The sequence below is a fragment of the Eptesicus fuscus genome, chromosome 11 (assembly GCF_027574615.1).
Source record: "Eptesicus fuscus isolate TK198812 chromosome 11, DD_ASM_mEF_20220401, whole genome shotgun sequence".
Classification (NCBI taxonomy): Eukaryota; Metazoa; Chordata; class Mammalia; order Chiroptera; family Vespertilionidae; genus Eptesicus; species Eptesicus fuscus.
The window spans coordinates 87,624,660-87,651,123 of NC_072483.1; the positions used below are offsets into that span (position 1 = coordinate 87,624,660).

Genomic DNA, 26,464 nt, shown 5'->3' on the forward strand with positions numbered 1-26,464 from the left:
TGTGCCCTGACGGGGGATGGAACCCACAACTTTGGCGTACCGGGAAAATGCTCTAACCAACTGAGCTACCCATCCAGGACTAAATCCTGTTTCCATTTTAATTCAAGAGGAAAAATACTCTTCTTACTCGTACCCTGTCTTTGAGTTTCAATGGGCAACTGATGAAGGGCGATGGGGGCATCTAATTACTGGAAAACAAGAAACAGACTAACTTTCTGTGTCACAATGGTTAGAGAAATCGTTTTATATGTATAAAATACACATTCACCAGTCAATTTTAACGACTGGCTAGGACTCCCCATCCCACCTTCAGAATCTAGCCTCTACCTGGTGGCTTACAAGCAGAGATGAGGGAGTGGCAGGGACAGCAGCAGAAGGGTTCAGTGCTGAGCTGGAGAGGTCAGCCCAGCCCCTGCAAGTCGCAGAGCAGGAAAGGAGAACCAAGTTGCAAAACTGAGACCTTGATGGTGAAAGCCAGCAGTCGGGGCAGCAAGACGGAGCCATGGCCTACCCCAGGCCAGCTGCACGGTCCTGCTACAGGCGGCGGCCTTGTGAGGTGTCAGGGGCAGCTATGCCCAGGGTGGCTTCTGAGCCCAACTTCTGAGCTCCGGCTCCACAGCGCCTCCCTGTGCACCTCCCACCCCTTTCACTGCGGGTTCACTGTGAGTTTCAGACTTCCTTCTTCTTCTTTTTAAAAATATTTTTATTGATTTCAGAGAGGAAGGAGAGGGAGAGGGAGAGAGAGAAACATCAGTGATGAGAGAGAATCATTGATTAGCTACCTTCTACACGCCCCACACCAGGGATCGAGCCCGCAACTCGGGCATGTGCCCTGACTGGAAATCGAACCGTGACCTCCAGGTTCCTAGGTTGACGCTCAACCACTGAGCCACGCCAGCCAGCCAGGCTTCTTTCTCACTCCCCGGATTCACTTCACCTCTGGCATTTATCGGCAGCTTTGGCCTTCACTTGTTAATCCCTCCCATAGCTCACAACTATCTGTCCACAGGTTGAAACCTCTCACTCACTCTTCCTCCCCAGTTCACTGTCTGTCACGTCCCCTTCCCGCTGATCTTTACCTCCGGTGACAGCATTTCCAGGAGGACCAGGGTGGGGCAGGCGTAAGCGCTGAGTAGTTACGTTGACAGATGGACGTTTTCTTTCTCTGGCACAGCCGTTGGGCTTTTGTGGGAAAGGGGGGCTGAACTGGCTGCAGGGATTTTGACTCCCCTGTCCCGCACTCATTTGCAGATCGATGAAATCAACGTCTACGGGAACACGGCGCTCCACCTGGCCTGCTACAACGGGCAGGACGCCGTAGTGAACGAGCTGACGGACTACGGTGCTAACGTGAACCAGCCCAACAACAGTGGCTTCACCCCTCTGCACTTCGCTGCCGCCTCCACACACGGTGCTTTGTGTCTTGAGCTGTTGGTCAACAATGGGGCGGATGTTAACATCCAGGTATGGCACTCTTCGTCTCTCTCTCACTCTCTCTCCTTTTCCCTCTCCCCCTCCCCTTCCTCTAAAATCAATTGTAAAGGAAAAAGAAAGAGAGAAAAGGAAGGAAGTGGAGGGTAGAGTCTTCGTGAAGAAAATCAGGTAATGACGGAAAAGTAGAACAGATGAAGAGAATTTCAGAGTTCTAGATCTTGTAAATGGAGACCCTCCAAGGTCCCAAGTGGAGGTAAGAGAAGGTCTTTGGGGGCACTGAAGAGACCAAGGAACTGTAGGCCCAGGCGGGGGGAGAGTCATGGTGTGGGGTTGAAGTCGGAGAGTGTGCTGGCGGGAGGCTAACAGGTGGCCAGACCTTCAGTGTCCGTAGACTTGTGGACATTGCCATCCTGGTGTCTGAGGGACATCCTCAAAGCCTCCAAAGAAATAAATAAAGTTTCTCTCTTCACCAACCTCCTTTAAATTAATTCAAAGGTTTGCAATCACCTCTGTAAACACGTGACTGATACTCCCAGTGTGCTTATCCCGGGGCTGGACGGACACACCTACCTACTGCTCCCAGGTCACTGACAGTGGCAGTTCCCGTTGGACAGGGGCTTCAGCTGTGCATGGGGCATCGGTTTACGGCAGCCTTCCCTTCCCCATAAAACGGACCTGGAAGCATACATGTTAGATTGAATATTAACTTTTCCTGTGGACGGCTAATCATCAGTAAAATATAGGAAATAGCATTTTTAAAACCTGAGACTTGGGTTTATGTGTTCTCAACCCTATGCCAGTGGGATTTTGAATGAAATCCAGCCTTTCCCCTCAGTCTCCCTACACCCACTCTGTCTCCATCCTCCTGGTTTCCTCATTCTCTCATGTCCCCCTTTGCTATTCCAGATGGCCTCTGGGCTCATAGATCATCTGACATTTCCGTAGAGCCATTCTGTCTGACTCTGGAGGTAGCTTTCTAATTGTGAAGTGGTTATCTCTCTCTACCACGTTGCTCCTTGGATTTTGAAAGTGTTTGTAGATTGCAAGACAGTTTGTATTTGTTTGGATTTTCTAAAGCTTGAGGGAAATCACATATTGAAATAGAGCCAATACCCACCCACATGTTCACTTGGTTTTCCTCCATCCTCACAGAACACTAAAAGCAATATCCTCATGGGCAACGACAAGAATATTGGAAGAGGAGGAAGGATATGTGTCCTCCCTGCATTTTACAATCCCTCGTTTTGCTTAGATTGACCACGCCTTTGACCTTGTAGTATTAGTTTATTTGTGATAAAATAATAAAGACATAATACTTCACACAGCAACCCATCAAAGGTTCGCTGGCATTTTGCAAATGGAAAGAGCATGAGGAAACACAAAATGATATTTCTTCCCCATCATAACTGTAATTTCTGTAGCACCTCCAGTCTCTTTTTGGAAGCGTTCAGAGTAAGTGTTGAAGTTACTAAGCACGTAGCCATGCCAGGTATGCCAGGTTGCCTCTCTCCTGGTCACGAGGCCATTTTTCTGACACACCTACCTACTTCTCCCAGTTAACTGACGGAGGTCAGCTCACATTGGATGAGGGACTTCAGCTGTACTAGTACATGGTCACTAACATTCAGCCTGCCCATGGTCTCACTTCCTCTCTGTCTGAGGGCCCTTAGAGCATCCAGCCCTAAGAGAGATGGGATTTGAAGCCCATCACCCATCTACTGAAGTGGGCCTGCACCCTTCTTTATATATATACCAGGACCAATTCTGGAACTCGGGTTGTTTTGCAGAGGTTGAAGGTGAAACTGGAGCAGGCAGGGATAGGGACATGGCCCTGGGAACTCTGGAGAGCATGTGAGGAAAGGAAAGGGATGAATGAATGAGTCAACTACGTCTCATTTCCAGCCTTTAGAGCCACTAAAGAAGATTGGACTATACATGAGCTTTTGTGCAAACCAGGGTTTTCTGTTGCTCTTCCATTGGCTTAGGAAACCCTTTGGGGTTTCTGGCTCTATCTGGCCCCCTCCCCCCGCTGACCTTAGTGTTGTGCTCTGGAGGCAATCTTGGCCTTTAGTAAGACACTGAGCTGGTGACTCTGGGAGGCAATATATATATATATATATATATATATATATATATATATATATATACCACAAAGAGCACAAAGCCTGCAGGTTCCTGGGGAGGAGAATAGAGAATGTGTGTTTAGGGAAGGTTTTGGGAGGGGTTGGAGGATAGGAAGGGCGGCATGAGGAGCGGAAGAAGAGAATGAATGGATTTCTGAGGAAAGGGGTCAAGAAAAGGGCAACACTCCCTTAGGCCAAGGATCCGTCTTCCTCGGATGGTGCTGAATTCTGCCCCGGAAGAGTATTCATATTTGTCATAAAATATCCTTACTGGTAATCCTCAATTTGTTTTTCTTCATGATTTATGGCTGAACTCTGAGTCAGTAGAAGAGCTTTTTGCTTAATTAAATAAATCCCCCAAATAAAATTTTCTGAGTCCTCAATCTGGTGGGAAAATGCATCTAGAAATCGGAGGGAGACTAGACATTTAAGAATACGATTTAGGAAAGCAAAGCTGTGAGTAAACAGAGGAACTGCCCATGACCTCTCCTTCGAGCACGCAGGGGTCTTTCATCTTGGAAGTTCTCAGAGCATCAGCAGCCACAGCCAGTCCCCCGGATGTGCACCATGTCTCAGGCAGGGCCTTCCTCTCAGCCCGAGGACTCTGAGTTCTAGCTCGAAAGGCGAGGTACAAAGTCATGTCCTTTTGACCTTCACTGGTGTTCAAGGGCTTTTGGAAGTTCATACCATCTGAACAAAACTGCCCTAAAGTGACTTGTCATGCTTCCTGTCACCTCCCTACCCCCCTGCCACCCGTCTCCCTGTGAGAAAGGGACATTCAGCAACGGCCCGGACTCCGTGGTAGACGAACCCGGGAACCCGGGCAAAGATGGCAAGGATGAACCTGACATGGGCATCACCGCTGACCAGCACATTGTCCTTTGAGTTTTCCTGACCTTGGTCGGTCATCCGATTCATGTGTCCCTTTACCAGAGGCGCACACACGCCGAGGGAGAGGCGGGCGTGGTGCTGCTGACCCTGAAATGGACCCGCCTGGTAGACCACACTCTTCAGGCCATCGCTTCTGCTCCGGCGCACTGGCCGCCGTTTCCTTAGCGACCACCAGATTGAGGGGGACGCCGTGGGAAAGGCTTTAAGCTGTTCTCTGGGCGTGGAAAAGTGCTCAGTTCAATATGGATAAAGATCACCTCTAAACACGGAGATGCCCATGGCTTTATATGTTTAATGAATCACGAACTAGTTATGTTTTCCTATGAAATTTACGAGAAAATATTAGAGCAAAATTTAAAGAAATAGCACCACCTAGGGACAAGTTCACGTCAGTCTGCAATTTCTGTTCTCTCCCTAAGCGACTTGGACTGCCCTCACGTTTCTATGGGGGGTGGAGGGGGGTGCTTTAAATCCTTATTCCCAAGGGGTTCCCAGGGTTGCGGTGCTTTAAACTGGCTGCACCTCCGACAGCAGGGCCCAGGCTCCAGAGTCGGAGAGCTTTGGGGAGCCTCCTGCGCTGAGCACGCGTGGCCGGCGTGGCCACATAGCCTCATTATCCTGATGGCTGCCTCTTTTCCTCTACAAATGCCCTTTCAGGAAGCCTTCCGGCTTACTTCCCTCTCTCTTCCCAGTCCTTTCTGATTCCGGTTGCACAGACCCTACCAGTTCTTTTTCTGCCGTCTGCCTGCGAGCTGTCCCCACGAGGCAGCCCCACTCGGATGTACCCCTCCCGTGGCCCAGCCTGTGGGTATCTCCCCGCTCCCCGTCTGAGGAATAGACTTAAACCTCTCTGTTCAGGCCTGTGGTTCTGCAGGCGGATCTAGCCCACAGTCGACAGCAGGGTGCTCTGCGGGTCACAAGTGGGGCTCCCGTCACCCCGATTCCGACACGGTAGGCCTGGGTTTGGGCACAGAATTCACATTGATAACAAGCAACCCGATGACCAGGCGCCGATAGTCCTCGGTTCACTCTGAGAAGCACTTCTTTAAGTAATGATCTGTGTTCCACCGTAGAATTTTTTAAACCAAGAGCCATCTTAGAGGACCGCTATGTGGGATGCATCACTAACATGAACGGGCATTTTAGAAACCATATATTTTAGCCTCAGGCTTAAGAAAAGTGTTTCCCCTAAGACTTAGAAAAATAACAATTACATAGAGTGTGTGTTTTATTATTATTATTATTATTATTATTACAATACTTGAATGAAAGATTGCATTCTGTTGAGGATACCTGTGGTCTAAAATAACTAATATTTTGGGGGTGTTACTATTTTAGGAAGAAATTCTATGAATGACTATTTCTTAATTAAATGTGTGGGACTTGGTATTTGGTATAATGATGACCAGTATATAGATTCTGTGCGTTTTTTATGTTTTGGCTTCATCTGCGTCAGGAAGTCCCGTCACTTATCTCGAACAATGACGAGATGTATGCATTCAGTGCACGTTTCCAGGCAAAGGTTTAAGTGGCAGCTTGCGGGGCAGTTGCATGCCTCAATGCTGTGAATTCAGCCTTTCTCTTTCCAACAGTCAGAGTGTTTTCCTCTGGAGTTAGAAGGGAGGGATGGTGGAGGATTCTAGGTTCGCCTGAGAGTGGCAGTGATTTATAGCAGTCTGGGCTGCGCCAGGTCACACAGGGCCAAGCGAGGTAACACACTGTTTGTCTTTTTTATTTTTCATGGACTATAGGCAAAAGTTGGAAAAAAAAAGTCCTTGGAGAAAACTTCATCTAGTAGGTTACAGGAGATGAAAACGTTTTGGAGGGTTTATTCCGTTTGAAACAGAGTCGTTTAAAAATTGTCAGTATAATTAAACATTTTGCATTTCTTCTCTAAAATATTCACCTCTCCTGGCTTCTTTATGATGTGAGGTTATGCAGCAACTTGGGATATAACATACACTTTACCATTCGCTTTCAAATTTATCTTTTGCCTCTTGTCATTTTTTTTTATTATACTTAAAAAAATTTAAATGGACGTTGTCAGGACATTGCCAGCAGTGTCCAGCGGGATGTCTCGGACCGATGCCCCCAGTCCATTGTTTCCCTCTCCCTTCTTTTTCAGAGTAAAGATGGCAAAAGCCCCCTGCACATGACAGCCGTCCACGGCAGGTTCACACGCTCGCAGACCCTCATTCAGAACGGTAAGAGGCCTCTCCCGCGCTCTCCTGTTGGAACGGTCTTCTGGTCCCATGAGGTTGGCTGCCAGTCATGTGAGCATGAGAGGTGATGCTCTCTTAGAGTTCATGGCGCTCGGATTTGCAGTTTCCTTTGATGTGCCCTGCTGAAAGCTCTTCCTCAGCCGTCAGGTCACCAGCCAGCTCAGGGGGGACGACCTAAAGCCACTGAGTTTCACAGTCCATTCCCAGTCAGTCAAAGAACATGTGAGTGCTGAAACTAGCCATGATATACATACCTCCATAGGCTCAAGATGCTGCACTTTCCACTCAGAAACTGATAAAAATGAGTACTGTACATGTCCTAGCAGGAAACCGGAGCTATTTTCAAGTTTCAGAATTCACCATCGTTCCCTAAGCCAGTGGTCGGCAAACTCATCAGTCAGCAGAGCCAAATATCAACAGCACAATGATTGAAATTTCTTTTGAGAGCCAAATTTTTTAAACTTAAACTTCTTCTAAAGCCACTTCTTCAAAATAGACTCGCCCAGGCCATGGTATTTTGTGGAAGAGCCACACTCAAGGGGCCAAAGAGCCGCATGTGGCTCGCGAGCCGCAGTTTGCCGACCACTGCCCTAAGCTAAACCGCATAGGGCTGCTTGGGCAAAGGTAGCTAACGATGAGGTGACTCAGGAGAAAAGCAGGTGAGTATGTAATGTGAAGAATCCTAGCAATCACATGCTTGGTAGAGACCTTGGGAAGTCACATGATCTGGTCATCTCCCAGGCTTGCAGCAGCAGCCCGTGTGAACCAATGGGCTGTCTCCGCAGCCAGAGGGCCTGGGAGGGTCGCTTCACATCTTGGGTAGCGGCCGGCATTGCGAGTGGGTTGACCTTCACAGCCCAAGTCTGTTATCTTAGCAAATCTTAGAGACAACTGAAAGAAACACACCAAGACCACGAACCCCCCTCCCTCCCTCCCCCCCCCCCCCCCATACACACACACGGGGTCAGCCCAGATTTAAGTTCACCTTCCAGGTGAATCCCGTAGTTCCTCAGCTCTCTTTAGCTGACCCACATTTCTCCTTCTCACAGTTCTGGCATCCGTTTTCTTGGGCCTATTTTTCTCTCACCTGTCAGACCTTCGATGACATGCACTTGAATTATCCGTGGCACTGAGTTAGCGCGTAGGCACTCGGGTCATAAAACCAGGCCGTCGTCTGACATTTGGATGGAAGGCCAGCCAGGGAAAGGATGCTGAGAAAGCAGAATCTCTGCAGCAAAGCGAAGTTCATGTCTGAGCCTTTCAGGGAGACGAACCAGTCCGCAGTGAGCCGGGGAGGGAAGGTGAAGACGAACGGCACACACTCGCTCTTGGTAACTGACATACGTGGCCTGCCTTGGCCGTTCACGATAGTGAAAGGCCCACGTTGATGGTTCATTCTGCTGGGCGTGGACAGGGGAGGTGGCACCCCACTCTCCAAGGCGCTTAGGGAGAGGACAGAGATTGCAGGCTGACAACTGTGTCTCTCTTTTGATCAGTTTCCTTACCCCACTGCATTTCTCAGAAGCAGTGTCCCTGCCTTAAAAAATAAACAAAACTAGGGAGAAATTTGGTATAGTTTATTTTTAAAAAATTCATTCAAATGAACTGGGCCTTAGCTCTGTGGCAGAAAAGCTGTGTTCCCTGTTAGAGCCATTTCACGCACCAGTGACCAGACCAGAGAGAGCAGTTTCTCACCTTGTAAGCCCTGCCCTCCTCACGTGGGTCCTGTGGGCCAGACATACGGGCCTTCTCCTTTGAGTCCTGGCCAGCCCCACCTCCCCTCTGCTATGCTAGTTGCTTACGACAGTCCCCCTGGCGGGGCACGGGCGCTGCTTTGCCCTCCCAAAGGCCGTCCCTGCAGACCTGAAGACTTCCATGCCCTCCCTGCACATCCTTGCTAGACGTCTGAGTTGGGACGAGACCTGAAAGGGACCCCATCTCTTGTCCTCTGTGACCAAGGAGCTTTGTTTCAGAGCCTGTCTCATTCTTGGCTGGCCTGCCATCTTGCTTGTGGGTTGGATGGGGTCCAGGGGTCTCAAATGATGGGGACTTAGGGGCTAGAATATGTAGTCCATCCTATATAATAAAAGGCTAATATGCAAATCGACCAAACAGTGGAACAGCCTGTTGCTATGATGCACACCCCCTGGCGGTCAGTGTGCTCCCACAGGAGGAGTGCTACTCAGCCTGAAGCCCTGAGCTGGGCTCACGGCTGGCGAACGCAGCAGCAGTGGTGGGAGCCTCTCCTGCCTCCACAGCAGTGCTAAGGATGTGTGACTGCCAGCTTAGGCCCGCTCCCCACAAGGGCTCCTGGACTGCGAGAGGGCACAGGCCAGGCTGAGGGACCCCAGCGAGTGCACGAATTTTATGCACCGGGTCTCTAGTTATATATAATTCCCAAACTACCTGTAGTCGAGTGTTCACGCTGTGCCGGCCACTTGGCTTAGCTCTGCACACAAGTCCTTTAAAACCACCCCATGAGGAAGAGGTACTGGGACAGCTCCATTTTAAAGATGGGGAAATTGAGGCAGAGAGGGCGTGGCTTTTGCCAGGATATAGGGCAGGTATGTGATGGCACAGAGATTGGAACTGAGGCAGTCTAACATCAGAGACTGAATTTAAGAAATATCTATATTTTCTTACGATTTCAGAGAGGAAGGGAGAGGGAGAGAAAGAGAGAGAAACATCAATGAGAGAGAGCCATTGATCGGCTGCCTGCTTCATGCCCCCCACTGGGCATGTGCCCTGACCGGGAATTGAACTGTGACCTCCTGCTTCATAGGTTGATGCTCAACCACTGAGCCACGCTGGCCGGGCCAGAGACTGAATTTTTAACCACTACACTTACGTGTTTTCTGGATAAACAGGGACATTAAAGTTGTTTTTGACTTGAATTATGTTTAGTCCAGGAGTCGCTTACGTTTGGAGTGAGTCGTCCCTGCGATAGGATGATCTCCGTCTCCTCCAGCTGAGCGTTCTTTGGCTCATTCCCCGTGAGAACTGCGAGTGCTTCTGTTTGACCTTTTACAAAGTGTCCTCGGAGGAGACTAAGCAGCTCCGTTCCTCCCTCCGGTCGGCTGCCTTCCTTCTGGGAAAGTACGGAGGCTCACGCCTCACACCCTCACACCCGCCGGGCCTGTGTGCACCTGGCGGGGTCACTGGGCCCGGGGGCCCGGGGCCGGCCCAGTGGGGACAGGCCGCGAGGAGCACGCTGTGTGTGTTTGCTGTTGCGGTCAGTCCCTCTGGGGTCTGGACTTTCTAGGGCAATCCTCCGCTCTCCAGTCAGGGTTATTCGTTCTTCATCTTCACTTTGTGTTTCCGAATGCTTCCGCCGTTGGTTTTTTCAGTCGGTTAGCAAGGCTGCCTCTGCTGTGCAGTCGCAGTTTGTTGTCGGGAGCTGTTGTCACAGCAGCGGTGGGGGGGGAGGACTGAACGAAGCCCAGCGTGGAATCGGGGGGCCTGGAGCCCAGCCCCTGGGCGCAGGCAGCTGGTCAGTAGGTTACAAAAGTCCAAAGCGGCTGTTTTCTTCAGGAAGCTGCACAGATAAATAGAGTTTGAAAAGGAGGAGCCAAGTGCTGGGCTAGGATGCGTCCTCCTGAGGCTTTTGACGTTTTGGCTCCCGGTTCTTCTGCGGGAACGTGGTGAGCTGAGCGCCCTCGCGTGTGCGATGGAACTAGCTCCAGAGTGCGCAGACAGCGGCGTGAGCGACCCGGGCATGCTCTGCGTTCTGCTAAACTCAGATACTTTTTTTCCTCCCTAATGATCCAGGACAGATTACCAGTGTTTAACTTGCAACCTTTAAATGAACACTAAAGGTATTTAATTTGCATTCCAAGAACATCTTAAAGGTTTTCAGGTAACAATGGAAAGGTTTGGGTGAATGGAAAATGAAAATTCATTCATCTAGAGGTCCTGTTTTAATACAAAACATGTCTGAATAACAAATACCCAAATTATGTTTTCTTGAAATGTGCTTTATTTTTTTTAATTGTATTTTAAATGACAGTAAAAGCATGTGTGAAAGTATCTATATTTTTGCAGTTTTAAGTGGACTTATTAAATGTTAGTACAACGACTGGAAGAAACTTGATCAACTCAGCTTCTCTTTTCCACCCTTTTCAGTATTTTTCACTTTTTGTTCTACCCAATTTTAGGCATATCTGAGGCTGGTAAACGTGGCAGCTCTCACATTTGTTGAGAGAGGTTTGCTGTGAGGGACCTGAGTGATTTAGTGTGTATTCAGGGTGAAGGCTTCTCTGAAGTCTGGGGGTCTGCCTCCCTCATCTCCCGGATCAGCTCCATGAGTAGACCTTCCAGGCCGACCACTGTAGGCAGTTCTTACACAGGTGCATGTACCAGGATTGCTCTGAGGTATCCATGGAGACCAGCAGGCTGCCTGTCCCCAAGATTATATCACATCATAAAAATGATTGACCTAAGTTGGATGCTTCTAAATTTGGATCAGAGTAAACAATCTGTTAAGTCCCTAGAAGATGCTAATTTTATTTTCTTATTTTAACTGATTATAAAATTAGGACATGCTCATTGTCAAAGTTAAATCATGAAAGAGATTGCCCATGATATTCACCAATATGTCTCCCCAACTCCATCCCAAGAATTGCTATTGACAATTTGATGACACTTCCAGATTTTTCACTGTATTTAAGAATGTATATGTGTACACAATATAAAGATATATAATCATTACTTTTATTTTTACAGAAATGATTATAGTCAATATGAATAACTGGTTTTTAAAAATAAGTACTGTGCCACAGTAAGAAAGATTTGATGTGCAAATATTTTTACGTCGATTTCTTTATTGCCAGGATGTGGGTAAAGCCTTTCTAACTACAACTTAAAGTCTAAGTACAATAAAAGACTGGTACATTACAAAAATATTTTTTTTAGGGTAACATACCAAAGACAAATGAAATTCCAGGGGAAAAATATTTGCAACATGTATTACTGATACATGGGTAGTCTCCCAAATATTTTAAGAGCCCTGAAAATCAAGGGGTAGAAGAACCCCCTTACACACACACACACACACACACACACACACAAAGAAAGAGAGAGAGAGAGAGAGAGAGAGAGAGAGAGAGAGAGAGAGAGAGACTTAGAAAAATGGGCAAAAGTCAATGGCAAATAGTTCATAGAAAAAGATAAACAAATGGTTGTTCAATATATGACAAGGTGCTCAACTTCCCTGATCAGAGAAATTCAAGTGAAAACTACACTGGGATGCCAGTTCTCACCCGTCACATGACAGTACTCATAGCTTGACAAGCCTGTGGCGTAAAGGCACACATACCTTGCTGCCGAAATCGCAAAATCGCGTAGGGCCTAACGAGGCACATTTAGCAAAATCTAACAAAACCACACGTTCATTTACCCTTTGACCTAGAAATCCCCTTTCTAGGTATTTACCCGGATGTTATACCCAACAAATACGAAGCAACAGTGAGGTTATTCACGACAGCGTTCTTGATAATAGCAAGGATAATATTTACCACCTCAATGCTCCTCCATACGAGACTGGGCACTGGACTAGTACCACATCCGTGCGATGGGAACGGTAGAGCTGTACAGAGACGAGGAACATCTCCAAGAAGGGGTCTCTAGAGGTGCACTCCAGCTTTATTAAGCGAAAAGGAAAAGAGCCAGGTGTGAAAGAGTCTAGGTGCTTATTTCTGCAGAGAAACAAGGAAACATAAACCCAAACCAGTGCAGATGGTTTCTACCGGATGTGGTTGAGGACGAAGTGGGAGGGACAGAAGTGAGAGTGGGGCTTTGTAAAAACCAAATTGTGACTTTGGAAACATGCACTAAGGACACGGTTGTGCATTCATCCCTTTTTAGAACGTTCTCAGGTGCGCCGCCCAGTAATGGGATAACCGGACTTTATGTGTCTGCCGAGGAGATGGAGTGGGGAATGCGCATCAGCGTGGGGGTGTTCTTGACAGTGTTTAGCCGGACTCTAGTAATCAGGACATCATCAGGCAGTTCCAGAATGCGGCGCTCTACAGGACTCCTGGCTGGGCCTCCCAAAGTATCAGTGATATGAGAGACTAAAAATTAAATCAAAGGCAAGAAGGTTTTTGTAGATTAAAGGAAACTAAAGAGACAGGACGACCAAATGCTATCAGAGTTTTAGATCGGATCCTGGAATTTTTAAAAATGGTTCTTAAGCACATTTTTTTGTAAAACTGGAGAAATTGGAAGATGCACTGTATATTACATAAAATTATATCAGTGTTAAATTTCTTGGGTATAATGATGGAATTATGGATATGTAGGAGATCGTCTTTGTTCTTAACGGTGAAATGTCATATGTCTCACTGATTTTTAAGTGATACCTCAAATACATGAAAAAACAGACTAATATTTACATATATATAAAAAGAGCGAAGCAATGTAGTAAAAGAAAAAGTTGGGGGAAAAGACAAAACACAAAGAAACTACTATATTATTATGGACTACAGATGATTAATGTGATAGTTTTTAAAAATATATTTTCAGTTCAGTTTATGCTTTTACTTATTTTACTCATCGTACTTCAAATTAGACAATCAAACTACATAAAATATTTTCCTGAACTCTCTATTCCCCATGGTTCTTTGGCTTTAGTATAAGGCCTACATAGGTCTTTAATTCAGCAGGGAAAGTAAAAAATGAATGTGTCTTCAGGATTATGTTTAATAGAATTTGATTACTATGTTGTTCCTTCAGAGCAGGGATCTGATTGTAAGACATTAGGTCCTTATAAGACAATATGGAGAGATTTTTCAGAAGCATTTCTAACAGACCTCCCTCCATGCAATTTGACTAATCCCCCTCCTTCACATGGAAAAGCGTTCCTATGCTTCGGAGGAGGAAAGAAATCTATATCTGATCACTAGGAGTGACTAGCGGAGAAGGTGGTATCAGATCAGTCTGGATCCTTACGTTATATCCTGTGTTCAAAAATCTTTTCCAGGAGGAGAAATTGACTGTGTGGATAAGGATGGCAACACTCCTCTCCACGTGGCTGCAAGATACGGCCACGAGCTTTTGATTAACACCCTAATCACCAGCGGAGCGGACACAGCCAAGTAGGTGACTGCAAAATGCGGTGGAATGATTGTCACGCGTGGAACTACTGCCAAAGGGATTCCGCCGGGCGGTAGATAGGCGCATTGATCCAAGTCCAGGGGGATCTGTACCATTATGCTAAGGACAAATTCAGTTTGAATGAAATGAAGTGACTTTTAATGACAGATGTAAGGAAGAACCAAATTAATTTTTTAAGCCACATCAATAAGAGGCCTATTCCAGTGGCTTTAATTGAGGAGACTTGAACTTCATTCCTAACTCTGCATGGTAATCGTCTTCTGCTCTTCCCCATGCTCACTGTCAGTGCAGCAGGGGGAAATGAATCATACGTGGGCAAATTTAGAATTTATTCAGGATGCTTGCTTAATTTTAATTATGTAATTATAGGGTCCAATTGAGTAGATATGGCACATAGGGAGGGGGCGCTGACTTCCTGTCCCACTTCAGTTCAACAAGGATGTATAAGGCCTGTGGACCCGCTGTCACCATGCCAGGCGCTATGGGGATTTCAGAGTTGCCTGGTTGGTACCTTGAAGGCGGTCACCACTGTGTTGGAGGCCCAAGGCCTGCCCAAGACAAAGAACCATGCAAGTCAGTATATAACAAAGTTCCAAATGAAACAGGACGTAGGCGGCAAGACGTTTGGTGTAGACAGTATGCCCTAGAGCAGGGGTCGGCAAACTCATGAGTCCACAGAGCCAAACATCAACAGGACAATGATTGACGTTTCTTTTGAGAGCCAAATTTTTTAAACTTAAACTTCTTCTAACGCCACTTCTTCAAAATAGACTCGCCCAGGCCGTGGTATTTTGTGGAAGAGCCGCACTCAAGGGGCCAAAGAACCGCATGTGGCTCGCGAGCCACAGTTTGCCTACCACGGCCCTAGAGTGTGGGCAGTGGGGGGAGAGCGCTGGTGGGGCCAGCTTCTCAGAACAGCCTTCAGGTGGGGAGGGTTAGGTAAGCAGAGGGCGGCAGACCCCAAGCAGAGAGGAAAGCAGGAACAAAAGATGAGAAGAGACAGTTCTGGGAAGAGTTTGGGCTCCAAGAGTGTGTGTGGCGATGCCATGCTCTGCCCAGAGGCAGCGCCATGTCCCAGGCGGGGCCTGGCTGTCGCTGCCCAGGCTCCAGCCCAAGCTGCTTTGCTTGTGAGCTGTGTGGCCTTGAGCCCGTTGCTCAATCTCTCTGTGTTTTGGTTGCCTCATTTGAAAAGTGGGCGTAATAATAGTACTTACCCATTGGTTTGTTTATAAGGATGAAAGGGCTTAATTACTAGTAAAGCTCTCTGGAATAGGTTAAGAGCTGTATGAATTATATAAATACATCTGCTGAGGTTACGAAACGAGATAATCCATGTGATTTGTGCCTATCACAAAATAAGCTATCATTAAATGTCAGCCATTATTTGTTAGTTACTAACGTGTAGTAGAACCAGATTAAAGAGGGCCTTAGATGCGTGAGTCAAGAGTGTGGCCTCGATCAGAGAGACCGTGGGTCACGATAACAGTTTTCAGGTGCAGAACAATATGAGGGCAGTGTATTATTAGGAATTTTGTTTACCTGACAGTTTTGTACAGCACATCGAAAGCCTTGCTTGAGAATGAGCCAAGTGCAAATGGCCTGGGAAGGGGTGGTGGGCTTCAGAGCAGTTACCTGCTTGACGACAATATCCCGAATGCTGCTGCAGTTCAGACAGAAAAAGAAGCGAGCACAACCGGTCAGGAGGAAGAGAAATGGAAAAACTATAGAGATAAGCGCCCCAAACCTGAAAAAGTTAGAGAAGAACAGCCAAAGGGCTCTGACCCCCCATGAAGGGACACGAGCCCCGAGTCAAACTGCAGCCCGTGCTCTAGAGCTCAGAGAAGGAAGAAGGAGCCACGCCATGATCTTTGTTTTCTGGGTGAGAGGGCTGTTTTGTCCTTGCTGAAGATCAAACAGCCAGCAAGTAGCAAAGCTAAACTCAAACTCAACCTTCCTGACCCATTTCTAACATCATTCGCTCACTATACTAATTCACTTAATATAAATGTATGTTGCTTATGACAAAAGCTCCTGGATTTATTGAATTTTGAGTCCCACCTGCAGTGGCGTTGGCGGGGCCAGACCAAATGATTTTGCGGGCCCCGTTCCCCACCCCTGACTAAGGGAAGGTTCTAGAAAAGACTAGATGTGGGGACGGACGGCCATGTCTCTCTGATGCCAAGGCGAACACTTGAAAGAACTGATATTCTAACGGTGCGGAAGTCCTTTGCTCACTCCGGAGAGCCATCTGCAAATTATTCTGACCTCATTTATCCTGAAATAACTGGGTAGGAGACGCCCGCTTACAGCTAAATTAGAAATAGCTAGTACAAGTGCGTTCCATTAATTTTATGTCTGGTCAAATAAATTAGCCATGTAGCTGGAATTGGCCGCCTCTTTCCTGTAGCATACGCATTGTTAAGTTTGGTGTGAGCTGACACCGTCGGTGATTGCCCTTCCTGGATGTAGGCCTGATGATGTAAGAGTGGTCCTTCTTATTGGACCTATAAGGCAGGCAAGCCCTCATTTTCTGCTAAAGGTTTTACAGTCCTTCCTTTATGAGCAGTCTTGTTGTATAACAATAAAGGAGTATTTTATTTTGAAATGCACGAATCAGTTCTGAAGTGATTCAGAGATTCTGAATTCTACTTTTATGTTCTTTCCAATGTCGGCCTAATATTTAGTTTTCCTATTTGAACCGTAGCAGCATATTCAAGTTCAAATGCCAGTAGAACTTGAGTCCAAATTAATGATTTCAAAACCTACACTGAGGTAGTGACTTTTTATTAACTGTGGAATAAAAAATATATACCAAACAGAATTTTTGGTAGACATTTTAAAAGTAGGTCTTCTTCCCTTCTAAGGTTTATAAGTAACAGCAAAAACAAAAACAAAAACCCAAAAAGAGGTAATTTAGCTAGTGTAGAGGGTAATGAATTATCTAAAGACAGTGGTGGTAAGTGGTATGGTGGATTAGAAATATTGATCATGAAGATTATAGAATATAATCCTGTTACAGTCCTGTTGCTGTCATATTAATCACTTATACTTTGTATGTTTTCCTAATTGGTTTCTTATACAGTTTGATGCTACTTTCATTAGTTCATTTGCTTGTATTGTTTTATATAAATACTAGAGGCCTGATGCACGAAAATTCGTGCAAGAGTAGGCCTTCCTTCCCTGGCTGCCAGCACCGGCTTCCCTCTGGCACCGAGGACCCGGGCTGCTTCCCTCCTCCAGCTGCCCGCAGGCACCCAGGACCTGGGCTGGCTTCCCTCCAGCCCCGGCTTCATCAGGAAGGACGTCCGGAATGATGTCTGGTCTAATTAGCATATTACCCTTTTGTTATTATAGATACCGTTATGTTTCTTTTTTTTTTTTTTTTTTTAGAAATATATTTTATTGATTTTTTAACAGAGAGGAAGAGAGAGGGACAGAGAGTTAGAAACATCGATGAGAGAGAAACATGGATCAGCTGCCTCTTGCACACCCCCTACTGGGGATGTGCCCGCAACCAAGGTACATGCCCTTGACCGGAATCGAACCTGGGACCCTTCAGTCTGCAGGCCGATGCTCTATCCACTGAGCCAAACCGGTTTCGGCCGTTATGTTTCTTTATAAAATAAATCCTATATATTATAGGAGATACATAATACATTATATATTGTACACATATACATTGTGTTGTATACATAAATATATTATGTATATGTCTATAATATATAATATAACATTTTAATATATTTATATTTTAATCTTTTATATATATATAAAAAATGAAGAAGGCTCAAAGAAATCTTGAGCAATCCAACCCTTGATTTTATGTTTTTTCAGGAACTTAAAACCACCCTAGAAAATAATTCTACCCATCTTCCTCTTGGAAATGTCCAGAGATATTTAATCATATATTTTTGCCTCAACTGACCCAAATCAATAAAATTGTTAGCTGAAACCTCATTAGCTTACAGTTGCATGTAGTTAGAAGCTTTTCAAACATGCTAGCCGGGAAAGGAAAGGGCCGCGTTTCGCCGGCATGAAGAGGGAGCAAGAGAAACAGCAGCACAAACAGAAAGCTCTCCCTCCTCCAGCACGTCCTTCCTCTCCGCGAGCATCCCGGTTGTCGCTGATGCAATTGCTGTGCAGAGTTTTTTTGTCAACGATGGGAGAGGCAATTACACGCAGCGCCCCTGCGTGTGACACTGCCCGGAAGATGGGCAAATTGCATGTCTTGATGGATGGCAGCTATTAGAGACCCTGGGCTGCAAATCTCCATGTAGGGAAAAGAAAGGGACAGAGGAAGACCGAGCGAAAACACTCATAAATAGAAAGAAGTGTCCATGGGAAGAGAGAGGTGGCTCGTTGCTGGCAGACTCCGCTTTTGCAGAACACTGAATACCGTGAGATAGCTGAGACTACGGATATACGTTCACACAGTCACACACATCAGAATAATTTTTAAGACAGCTCATGTATCTATGTTAGAACCGAACGCAGCTGTTTTATTTTCCGTTAGGGAGGGTGTGGGAGGTGCTTTACATCAGGGTGGGTGAAATATGGGCTGCGGCTCACCCAGAGCTGAATTGGTTTGTTTTTCCCTAACAAATTCAAATCGCGTGTTTTTTTATGAAGCATAGAATCTGAAAGCAGGCCACTGGTGCCAGAGAAGCATCCTAGGTAATGTCTCCGCAGGTGTGAATAGATGACCTTCTTGTGCTATTCAGACTTACAAAGTCTGAAATCCATTATTTGAATAAAATGAGATGTTATGAGCAACGACCACTAACAACATAAATGCTTGCAAGTACACAGGCACTTCCCCATGAGGCTGTTCGTTATGAACTGCAGCTCGGCTCACGGCTCGGGGTCCTGGTTCGAGGAGGTGATGGGAAGAGGAGGCTTTGATCTGGAGGCAGCAGGCACTGCCGTCAGAAGCTGCCTGTCCCCCAGGGGCTCACCCTGGGGGCTGTGCTGTGGTGGAAGAATCTGTCTGAAGAGTGCTTTTGCAGATTCTTTCTGGAGCGCTGTCAGGGGAAGTCCGCTAGGTTTATGAAATAGACGCAAGATCACGTTTGCGACTCCCAGCTGCGCGTCTGTGGCTGGAATCCTGCTGTGGGCTCGTGAGCAAGATAACAGTCTGTTAGGAAGATGGCGTTTTACCTGCAAGAGGTAACCAGTTTTTATTCTCACCGAAAAGGGTATTTTCAATAATGCAGCCATTATTGACTTTTAGTGAAGTGCTTGGCACATAATAAGTCAATAATAACTATTTGTTTATGTTTCCTTTTTATTTATTTCAGAGAGGAAGAGAAAGGGAGAGAGAGAGAGAAACCTTAATGATGAGAGAGAATCATTCATCGGCTGCCTCCTGCACGCCCCCCACTGGGGATCGAGCCCACAAACCTGGCATGTGCCCTTGACCGGAATGTGCTCTTGACCGGAATTGATCCCAGGACCCTTCAGACCGCAGGCCAATGCTCTAACCACTGAGCAAAACCGGCTAGAGCTAAATATTTGTTTACTAATTCAGGGAATAAAGCAGGTTGCTTTTGAAGTTGAGTTTGTCTTATCTCTAGCACTTAGCATAGTATCTCATACTTAGAAAGTGTTGAACAGATGAATGAATGAATGAATGAATGAATGAGATATAAAATTGCTCACCTGAAAGAAAAAAGGAAAAGGAAGTTAATTTTACATGTAAAGAGTCACATAATGTTTATGTGAAACATTTTCTTCACATTATTAGGGGCTTTTACTTCTGATTTAGGTGCAGGACTTTATGACTTTAAGGTAGACAATGAGTGCATCATTGTTTCTCGAGTGGAAGAATTGCAAAATTATTTCAGCCAAGAGTCCCTGAGCGAGGTGTGTGGACTTGACTTTCGGCAGAGAACACCTGGACAGGTCATCGTCCTCTGATGGACCCTGCGAGCTGTTCCCGTGAGCTGCTCTGTTTTCTTCCTCCTCAGGTGTGGGATCCATAGCATGTTCCCCCTACACTTAGCTGCCCTGAACGCGCACTCCGACTGCTGCCGGAAGCTGCTGTCCTCGGGTAAGTACCTCCATCGCCAGCAAGGAGGCTGGATGTGTCCTGCGTGAGCCACGTGGCTCCCCATGTCTGGTCATCGCTGCCTGTGCTTCATGTCACTCATTCATCACCTGCTCTGGGCAGCTCCCAGCAGTCCTGGGCATTGTCGCTGCCGGAATGTCAGCATTGCTGTCCCTGAAGGAGAGTGTTGTCTGTTTATTGAGGTTATTAACTCGGGTGATCCAGACTCAGAGACAGGCCGCCGTGGCCACAGCTCACAGAACGTGTGTCATAAATGGAGAAAACATCTTTCAAGCTTAAAGTGGTAGCTTAGCATTTCATAATTCTCAGCAAAGGCACGTGGCCGAGTCTCCCCCCACCCCTCGCCCCCATTTTGACAGTGGAAAATGTCATATGACCTTCCCACTCCGTGGGCTCTGAGAAATCACCATGGTTGATCCCCTCCAATTAGGTCTCGTTTTTATTAATTTTTTTAATGTGGGCCTGTTGGGAGCCAAGAAATCCCTTCTGGTTCGGAGCCTTGCTCATCTTTCTTATCACTGCTTCTGCCAGCCTCCCTGTATTCAAAGGCGATGGAGCTCTGCAAGGCAAAGACTGTTCATGAATTCATTCAGCAGATCTTCCAGAGGCATTTTACCCCTTTGAGGACTTGACCCGGGGCTGATCCTGCTTCCACTCTTTCGGCATATCTAAAAAGCACCCCTGCATGAAAGCCCGTTTCCCAGACCTCAAACCCACTGACAGCTGATCAGACGTTAAGAAACCCTCTATGCCGGCATGTTGGGATCGCTCCTTCACCTTCCATGTTTTCTCTGTGTGGCCTGTCCGCCTAGCTGTTGCCCTACTTACCTCCAATGGGTTCCCATAAATGTCTTGTCCTGGGGTTGAAATATGGGGCTGTGGCTCACCCAGTGCTGAATGGGAAAATAAATTCTTCCTGCCTTCCCGGTTCTTCCTATAAAATCGCCAAGCTTGAGCAGTTCCCATTCGTTTGTTTCCATGACAACCGCTTTCTGACTACAGTTGCTTTGCATCCTGGTTTCTCTACTAACTGATTTTTCTGTCTCTGCAATGTTTCTTGTGGTTTAACTAGGACAAAAGTATAGCATAGTGTCCTTGTTTAGTAATGAGCGCGTGCTGTCTGCAGGCTTTGAAATAGACACCCCAGATAAATTTGGAAGAACGTGCCTTCACGCCGCTGCTGCAGGAGGGTGAGTAGTGAGCAATTTCAGTTGTTATTTCCATTTCTTAACAACGAATGCATCTCACTGGACTCCGTGGTCTGTGATCCAAAGGCCGTTTCCTTAGTGAAATGGGTCACAACCAATTCTACCAACACCAAACATCACGGGGTTGCGTTTCCAGATTTACTTGCGTTATTGTCCTTCCAGAGAAAAATTTTAGCCCATCCCATCTAAAAATAGTTTTTCTTTTGTTTTATCCTCTTTCTCTTTATTTTCTTTCCTTCCATTTTTTTTTAAATTGTAGATTTTCACCCTATAGAATATACATCTCCTTGGTACTCCCTACACTGAAAGAAAGTAATTTGATCGAGGGAATCCAAGGTTGAGTTCATTAACAGACATTTTGGTCCTTATTTCTAAGTCTTCGTAGCGATTAAATGTGAACAACGCTTAAGAAAACCCAAAGGATAAGAAAGAAGTTTAACCTTTGCCTTTTTTTTTTATTGTAAAGGTATTTTTTTTTCATCAGATATACTCCTTTTGGTATCAGTGGTTAGATTAAGGCTCTCATCAATATATTTTGATGTATGACCACACATCAACCAAACCTGGCCTTTCTCAGATGGCTTTGTTTGGGTAAGATGTTGGTTCTTAGTCAACTTCCTAATCCTTGAGAACCAACAACACTGCTCCTCTTATCTGTATATTAGACGTGGGTTGACTGAAGCTATAGGGCCCCTTATTTGCATGGTTTCCTTCTTAAATCTGAAATCTAGTTTTATATTCCTAATCTTGTATTTTTATTTTTATTTAAAAATCCTTATTATTGAAAGTATTGCATATGTCCCCTTTCTTCCCCATTGATCCCCTCTAGCCCACCTCTGGCCTCCCCCCAGGCCTTCACCACACTATTGTCTGTCTGAAGAACCTCCTTCTCCCCACCTCATTCCCCCAGATCACATGAGCTCCGTGAGCTCCACACCTGGGATCTGTCTGCCTCTGAGCCTCTGGCTTCATGCAGGAAGGACAGGTGCTTCATATCAGCGGGCAGGCTACCCCAGCTCAGAACGGTCTCGAAAGTGCTCATGTTGTATGGCTGAAACAGCTCGTTCTCCGAGAAGGGCGGCTGTGACGGTGGGTGTGGGGTGGGGAGAGCGCTGCTCAGGCTTATCATGAACTCGATCATTTTTCTTAGTTAAATGGTAATAAAACAGTAAATCCCAGGCCACTTCTTAGCATTCTAAGTTTAGAAAAATGATGGATGGTTGTCTTCTCTGATGCCCACATTTAAAAAAAATATATATCAGACCTGTACAGAAAGCAGCAGCACACCATTCTGAATCCACGCCTGAAACTCCTATTAGAATTAATCTTTAACTACATGCCCTTCGATAGGAAAATTCACTTCGGCGGGTCCTTTGCTCTCCACTAAACATGATTTATTGCTGCTGCGGATGACAAAGGAGTGTTGGAAGATCACTACACTCCACGCATCCTTCTTGGTCGTGGCTCCGCACATGCACTTCCTGAGACCACAAGGGCAGGGAAAGGCAGCTGTTCTATGTTCCATCAGGGAGGGTCTGGGTCAGAATGGTGGTCACGGCGAGTTCACTCAGCCGTGAAGAAGGGTAATGCTCTCCAGTCTGGCTCGTCGTTGAAAGGTGACATGGTCCGAGGTTTGGAGGGCTGTCTCCCACACTCGTGATGGTTTCGGAAGAGAATTTTAGGATTCATGTCGAGACCACCACAGAAAGGTCTAATCATATAATAATCATTAAATGCCATCGTCGTAGAATTGAAAATGTTTCATTGAGCTCTTTCACGTATTGATTTTTCAGCTTTGAAAAAATAACTGTAGGAACTATAGGCCCTTACTCCGGCCTTGCTGTGTGCTCAGGTCATTGTTAGAAGCTGAAGCTGGAACTGTGGTTTCCCCCCACCCGCACTCTGCAGAACACAGGTCTTCCTGAGCGAGCCCCACCGGTCACCCCGCCCCTTCACGATGTTTTCTGTCTTTCCAGTAACGTGGAGTGTATAAAACTCTTGCAGAGCAGTGGAGCGGATTTCCACAAAAAGGACAAGTGTGGGAGGTATGTAAACAGGGAACTCTGCTTCCAGTGCCTAAATGAAAGCAGCAGGGAGCAGTCCATCTGGAAGTCATGTGATGCTGTCATGTGATGCTGTCATGTGATGTTGTCATGTTAAATAGGGGGAGCTAGCTGGGGAGATTCCATCCTCAGAAGGAAGTCCTTCTTGGAGCGAAACGCCCACAAAGCAATAAAAACATAAGCAATCCAACGTGTAAAATATTTATAATTTCCCTTTTTTGTACTAAAAAGGAGTAAATCAAGTGGTCAAAGAGCCCATAAATTGCCTACAAAACATAAAATAGTACTTGAAAATTGATAAATGGCACTTGACAAAAAGTTACTCTATTTCTAGCAATCTGTTTGGCTAGTATTCCCTGAAAATTGTCTAGGAACACCAGATGGACTGTTAAATAATTGAGGACTAAAAATAAGTAATATAAAACCTTGTATTTCTGCTCGGCGGTATGCTTTCCACGCGGCTGTGTTTTCTAAATGTTACTCCCTTGGTTTCTCATAGTAACTCCATGAGGTACATGGAGATGCTTATTACCCTTTTTAATTAATGAGAAAACTGAGCCCAGAGAAACTAAACGAGTTATCCACGTGCGTGGAATGTCAGAGCTCGAGTGGACCTGAGGTCCTTGTAGCCAGAAGGACGACGCCCGGGCCTGGCGGGGGGATGTGGTTGGGTCTGGCCTGCAGATCTGTCCAGACCAGAAGCCAGGGCTCCGGATCCCGTGTGCATTGTTCTTCCTATGAACCTTACAGTTCAGGGGAGAAGACAAGACGACACCAACAGCTAACATCAGGGCAGCACGAGATGAGAGTTCCAGAGGCCCAGGCAGGCGCTCAGCGATCTCAGACAAAAGAGAGAGGACTTCTGGCTGAGTGGGGTTTGGATGGGGGGGATGCTGCTCCCTGCTGCATTCCTGGGAAGAGAGCAACGTGGCAGAGTAGAGGGGAGTGTGAACATGAGAGGGACAAACTCAGGTCATTTCGTTTGGATTCAATAATGGGCTCATCTAGGGGAGAGAGAGACTCCGTGAAGGTAGATCGGGACCAACTCGGGGAGGCCTTCAGCTTCACACGAAGGCTTTGTCGGGGGGAGGACCAGAAGCTTTAGGACGGGATTGTCATATGTGGGTATCGGGCCTCAGAAAGCCTAGCTCTTCATTCAGAGCAGCTGGGAAGTCCATGGAGCTTTGATTCGCTATAAGGAGGCTCAGAGGGTGGCATTGCAGCGTTTCACCTGAGCAGTGGCGGCGGCGACCTGCGCCAGGAAAGGCACGAGGAGGGGAAAGGCGGGTCTGCGGGCGGAGGGCCTTGTCTGCTGCCTCTGTGTCTGTCGCCTCACTGCCATTCACCGTCCCCGGAGGCGCCTCCTGGCCTCTGCGCTCTGGGGGACAGGCGGTCCCCGCACCCCTGGGAAGCCCGCCCTCCCGGGTCTGTGTGCGGCCTGAGGGAGCTCACGCCTCGCCCCTTGTCTTCCAGGACCCCTTTGCACTACGCAGCCGCCAACTGCCACTTCCACTGCATCGAGACCTTGGTGACCACGGGGGCCAACGTGAACGAGACCGACGACTGGGGCCGGACGGCTCTGCACTACGCCGCGGCTTCCGACATGGACAGAAAGTAAGGACAGCCTTGTCCCCGTGTCCCCTGGGGCAGGGGAGTGGGAGGGGAAGGGGGGCTCATGTCCTTCTTTCTGCCTCAAGGATGCTGGGACGCAGCATCTCTCACCCAGACCGACGGAGTTAGGGACGCTTCGTCCCCCCGCCACCCCGCCGCTCCCCGTTCTGTCTCTCAGTGTGTGATGGTTTCATGTCACTGCACAGTCACGCCTCTGTGTTTTGGGTGGAATGCCAAGGGGAGCTGTCACGCCCAGGTTTTCAGTCCATTCAAAACTCTGCTGTCCTTTGTTTTGCCATCTGCTGCCGTTTTCATTGTCACCCCTTCAATGCTTCAGTTGCTGTGAAACTTACATGTGCTGATGTGTGTGTCTCGTGTGGAAAACGTCTCTCCATCCAGCAGCCCAGGAGCCTCAGAGGCAGGGTCACGTGTGTGAAGCAGGCAGTGCTGTTCCACGCGGGGCGGATGCTCTCCCAGGAGCTGGCGGGGAGGGAGTGTTGCCCTGGCTGCGTTAGGAGTCTGGGTGCTGGGAGTGGGGAGCAGAATGAAGTGGCCTGGTTCAGGGGAAAAGGTGGGAGAGGTGCCATGATGTCTGAGCTTGTTCTCAAAGACGCAAGGACCAGGGCCCCCTCCGGAGGAACAGCTTTCAGGGCCTTGTCCGCTGCCCCGTGCTGTGGAGCTGACTCTAGGTCAGCGCTGGAGAGCGTTGGAGAGAACCGTGGTTAATACACAGGGTGAACCCCCAGAATGCATGTGCACTTTGAGTGACTATAAAGTCAGTGTGTATTAACATACAGTTCATTTTTCAAAATTTAAAAGAATCTAGAGAAATGAATAATTTTTTTTTGTCAATGCCTGTTTTCTTTCTTTTTTTAAATATAGTTTATTGATTTTTTACAGAGAGGAAGGGAGAGGGATAGAGAGTCAGAAACATCGATCAGCTGCCTCCTGCACACCCCCTACTGGGGATGTGTCTGCAACCAAGGTACATGCCCTTGGCTGGAATCGAACCTGGGACCCTTCAGTCCACAGGCCGACGTTCTATCCACTGAGCCAAACCGGTTAGGGCAATGCCTGTGTTCGAACTGATGACCGTTCTGGCCCAGGCACTGCTGATAACGCAGACATCAAGGATGATTTTGTTCCGTAGTTGTGCGCCCTCAGTTCGTCGACGGATGCCGGTGTTTTACTGTAAACTTTATCTTTTCTGTTTCCCCATTAAAAAAAAGTTAGTGGCACTTCAGGATACATTTTCTTTGTTCATAGCTTCATCTGTTGTCACTCATTATTTCAAACCAGTTAAACCTGGAAAGGAGTGAAAATCAAGTGAATTGCCAGCTGTTAAAGTGTGTATACATTTTTTTTGGGAGACACCCTATAGGTCCTCAATGAAAACTCTGTAGTACTTATTTCTTTGGGTTGGGAGAAAATCATTGAGCTTTAAATAGCACCGAAATCATTAGCAGCTTGGCCAGTGAAACACTAACTGTAGTTTTTTTTTCTTTTCCTCACGCCGAGAAGTAAGACCACCTTAGGAAACGCCCACGAAAACTCAGAGGAACTGGAAAGAGCCCGCGAGGTGAAGGAGAAGGAGGCTGCGCTGTAAGTGAGCTCCCCGAGTTGCCACGGGGCCAGCCCTGCTATTGGGGTTTCCCCTGGGATCTTGAGGAGGTGATGTGGGCTTGTCGTTAACGAAGAAGAAACTGCTCTTTGAATACATCCGTCAGCGGTG

The 26,464-nt window shown here is 47.0% G+C and overlaps 1 protein-coding gene across 1 annotated transcript in view; it reads left to right on the top strand.

Annotated features, from left to right (window-relative positions):
- Positions 1-26,464, top strand: part of ANKRD44 (ankyrin repeat domain 44) — a 142,342-nt gene that overhangs the window by 48,691 nt on the left and 67,187 nt on the right. The window contains exons 7-14 of the mRNA XM_028153178.2: positions 1,252-1,464; positions 6,574-6,652; positions 13,650-13,764; positions 19,750-19,832; positions 20,977-21,040; positions 23,035-23,103; positions 24,595-24,735; positions 26,254-26,334. Of these exons, the coding sequence (XP_028008979.2) occupies positions 1,252-1,464; positions 6,574-6,652; positions 13,650-13,764; positions 19,750-19,832; positions 20,977-21,040; positions 23,035-23,103; positions 24,595-24,735; positions 26,254-26,334 (845 nt within the window). The remainder of the gene's footprint in view (positions 1-1,251; positions 1,465-6,573; positions 6,653-13,649; positions 13,765-19,749; positions 19,833-20,976; positions 21,041-23,034; positions 23,104-24,594; positions 24,736-26,253; positions 26,335-26,464) is intronic.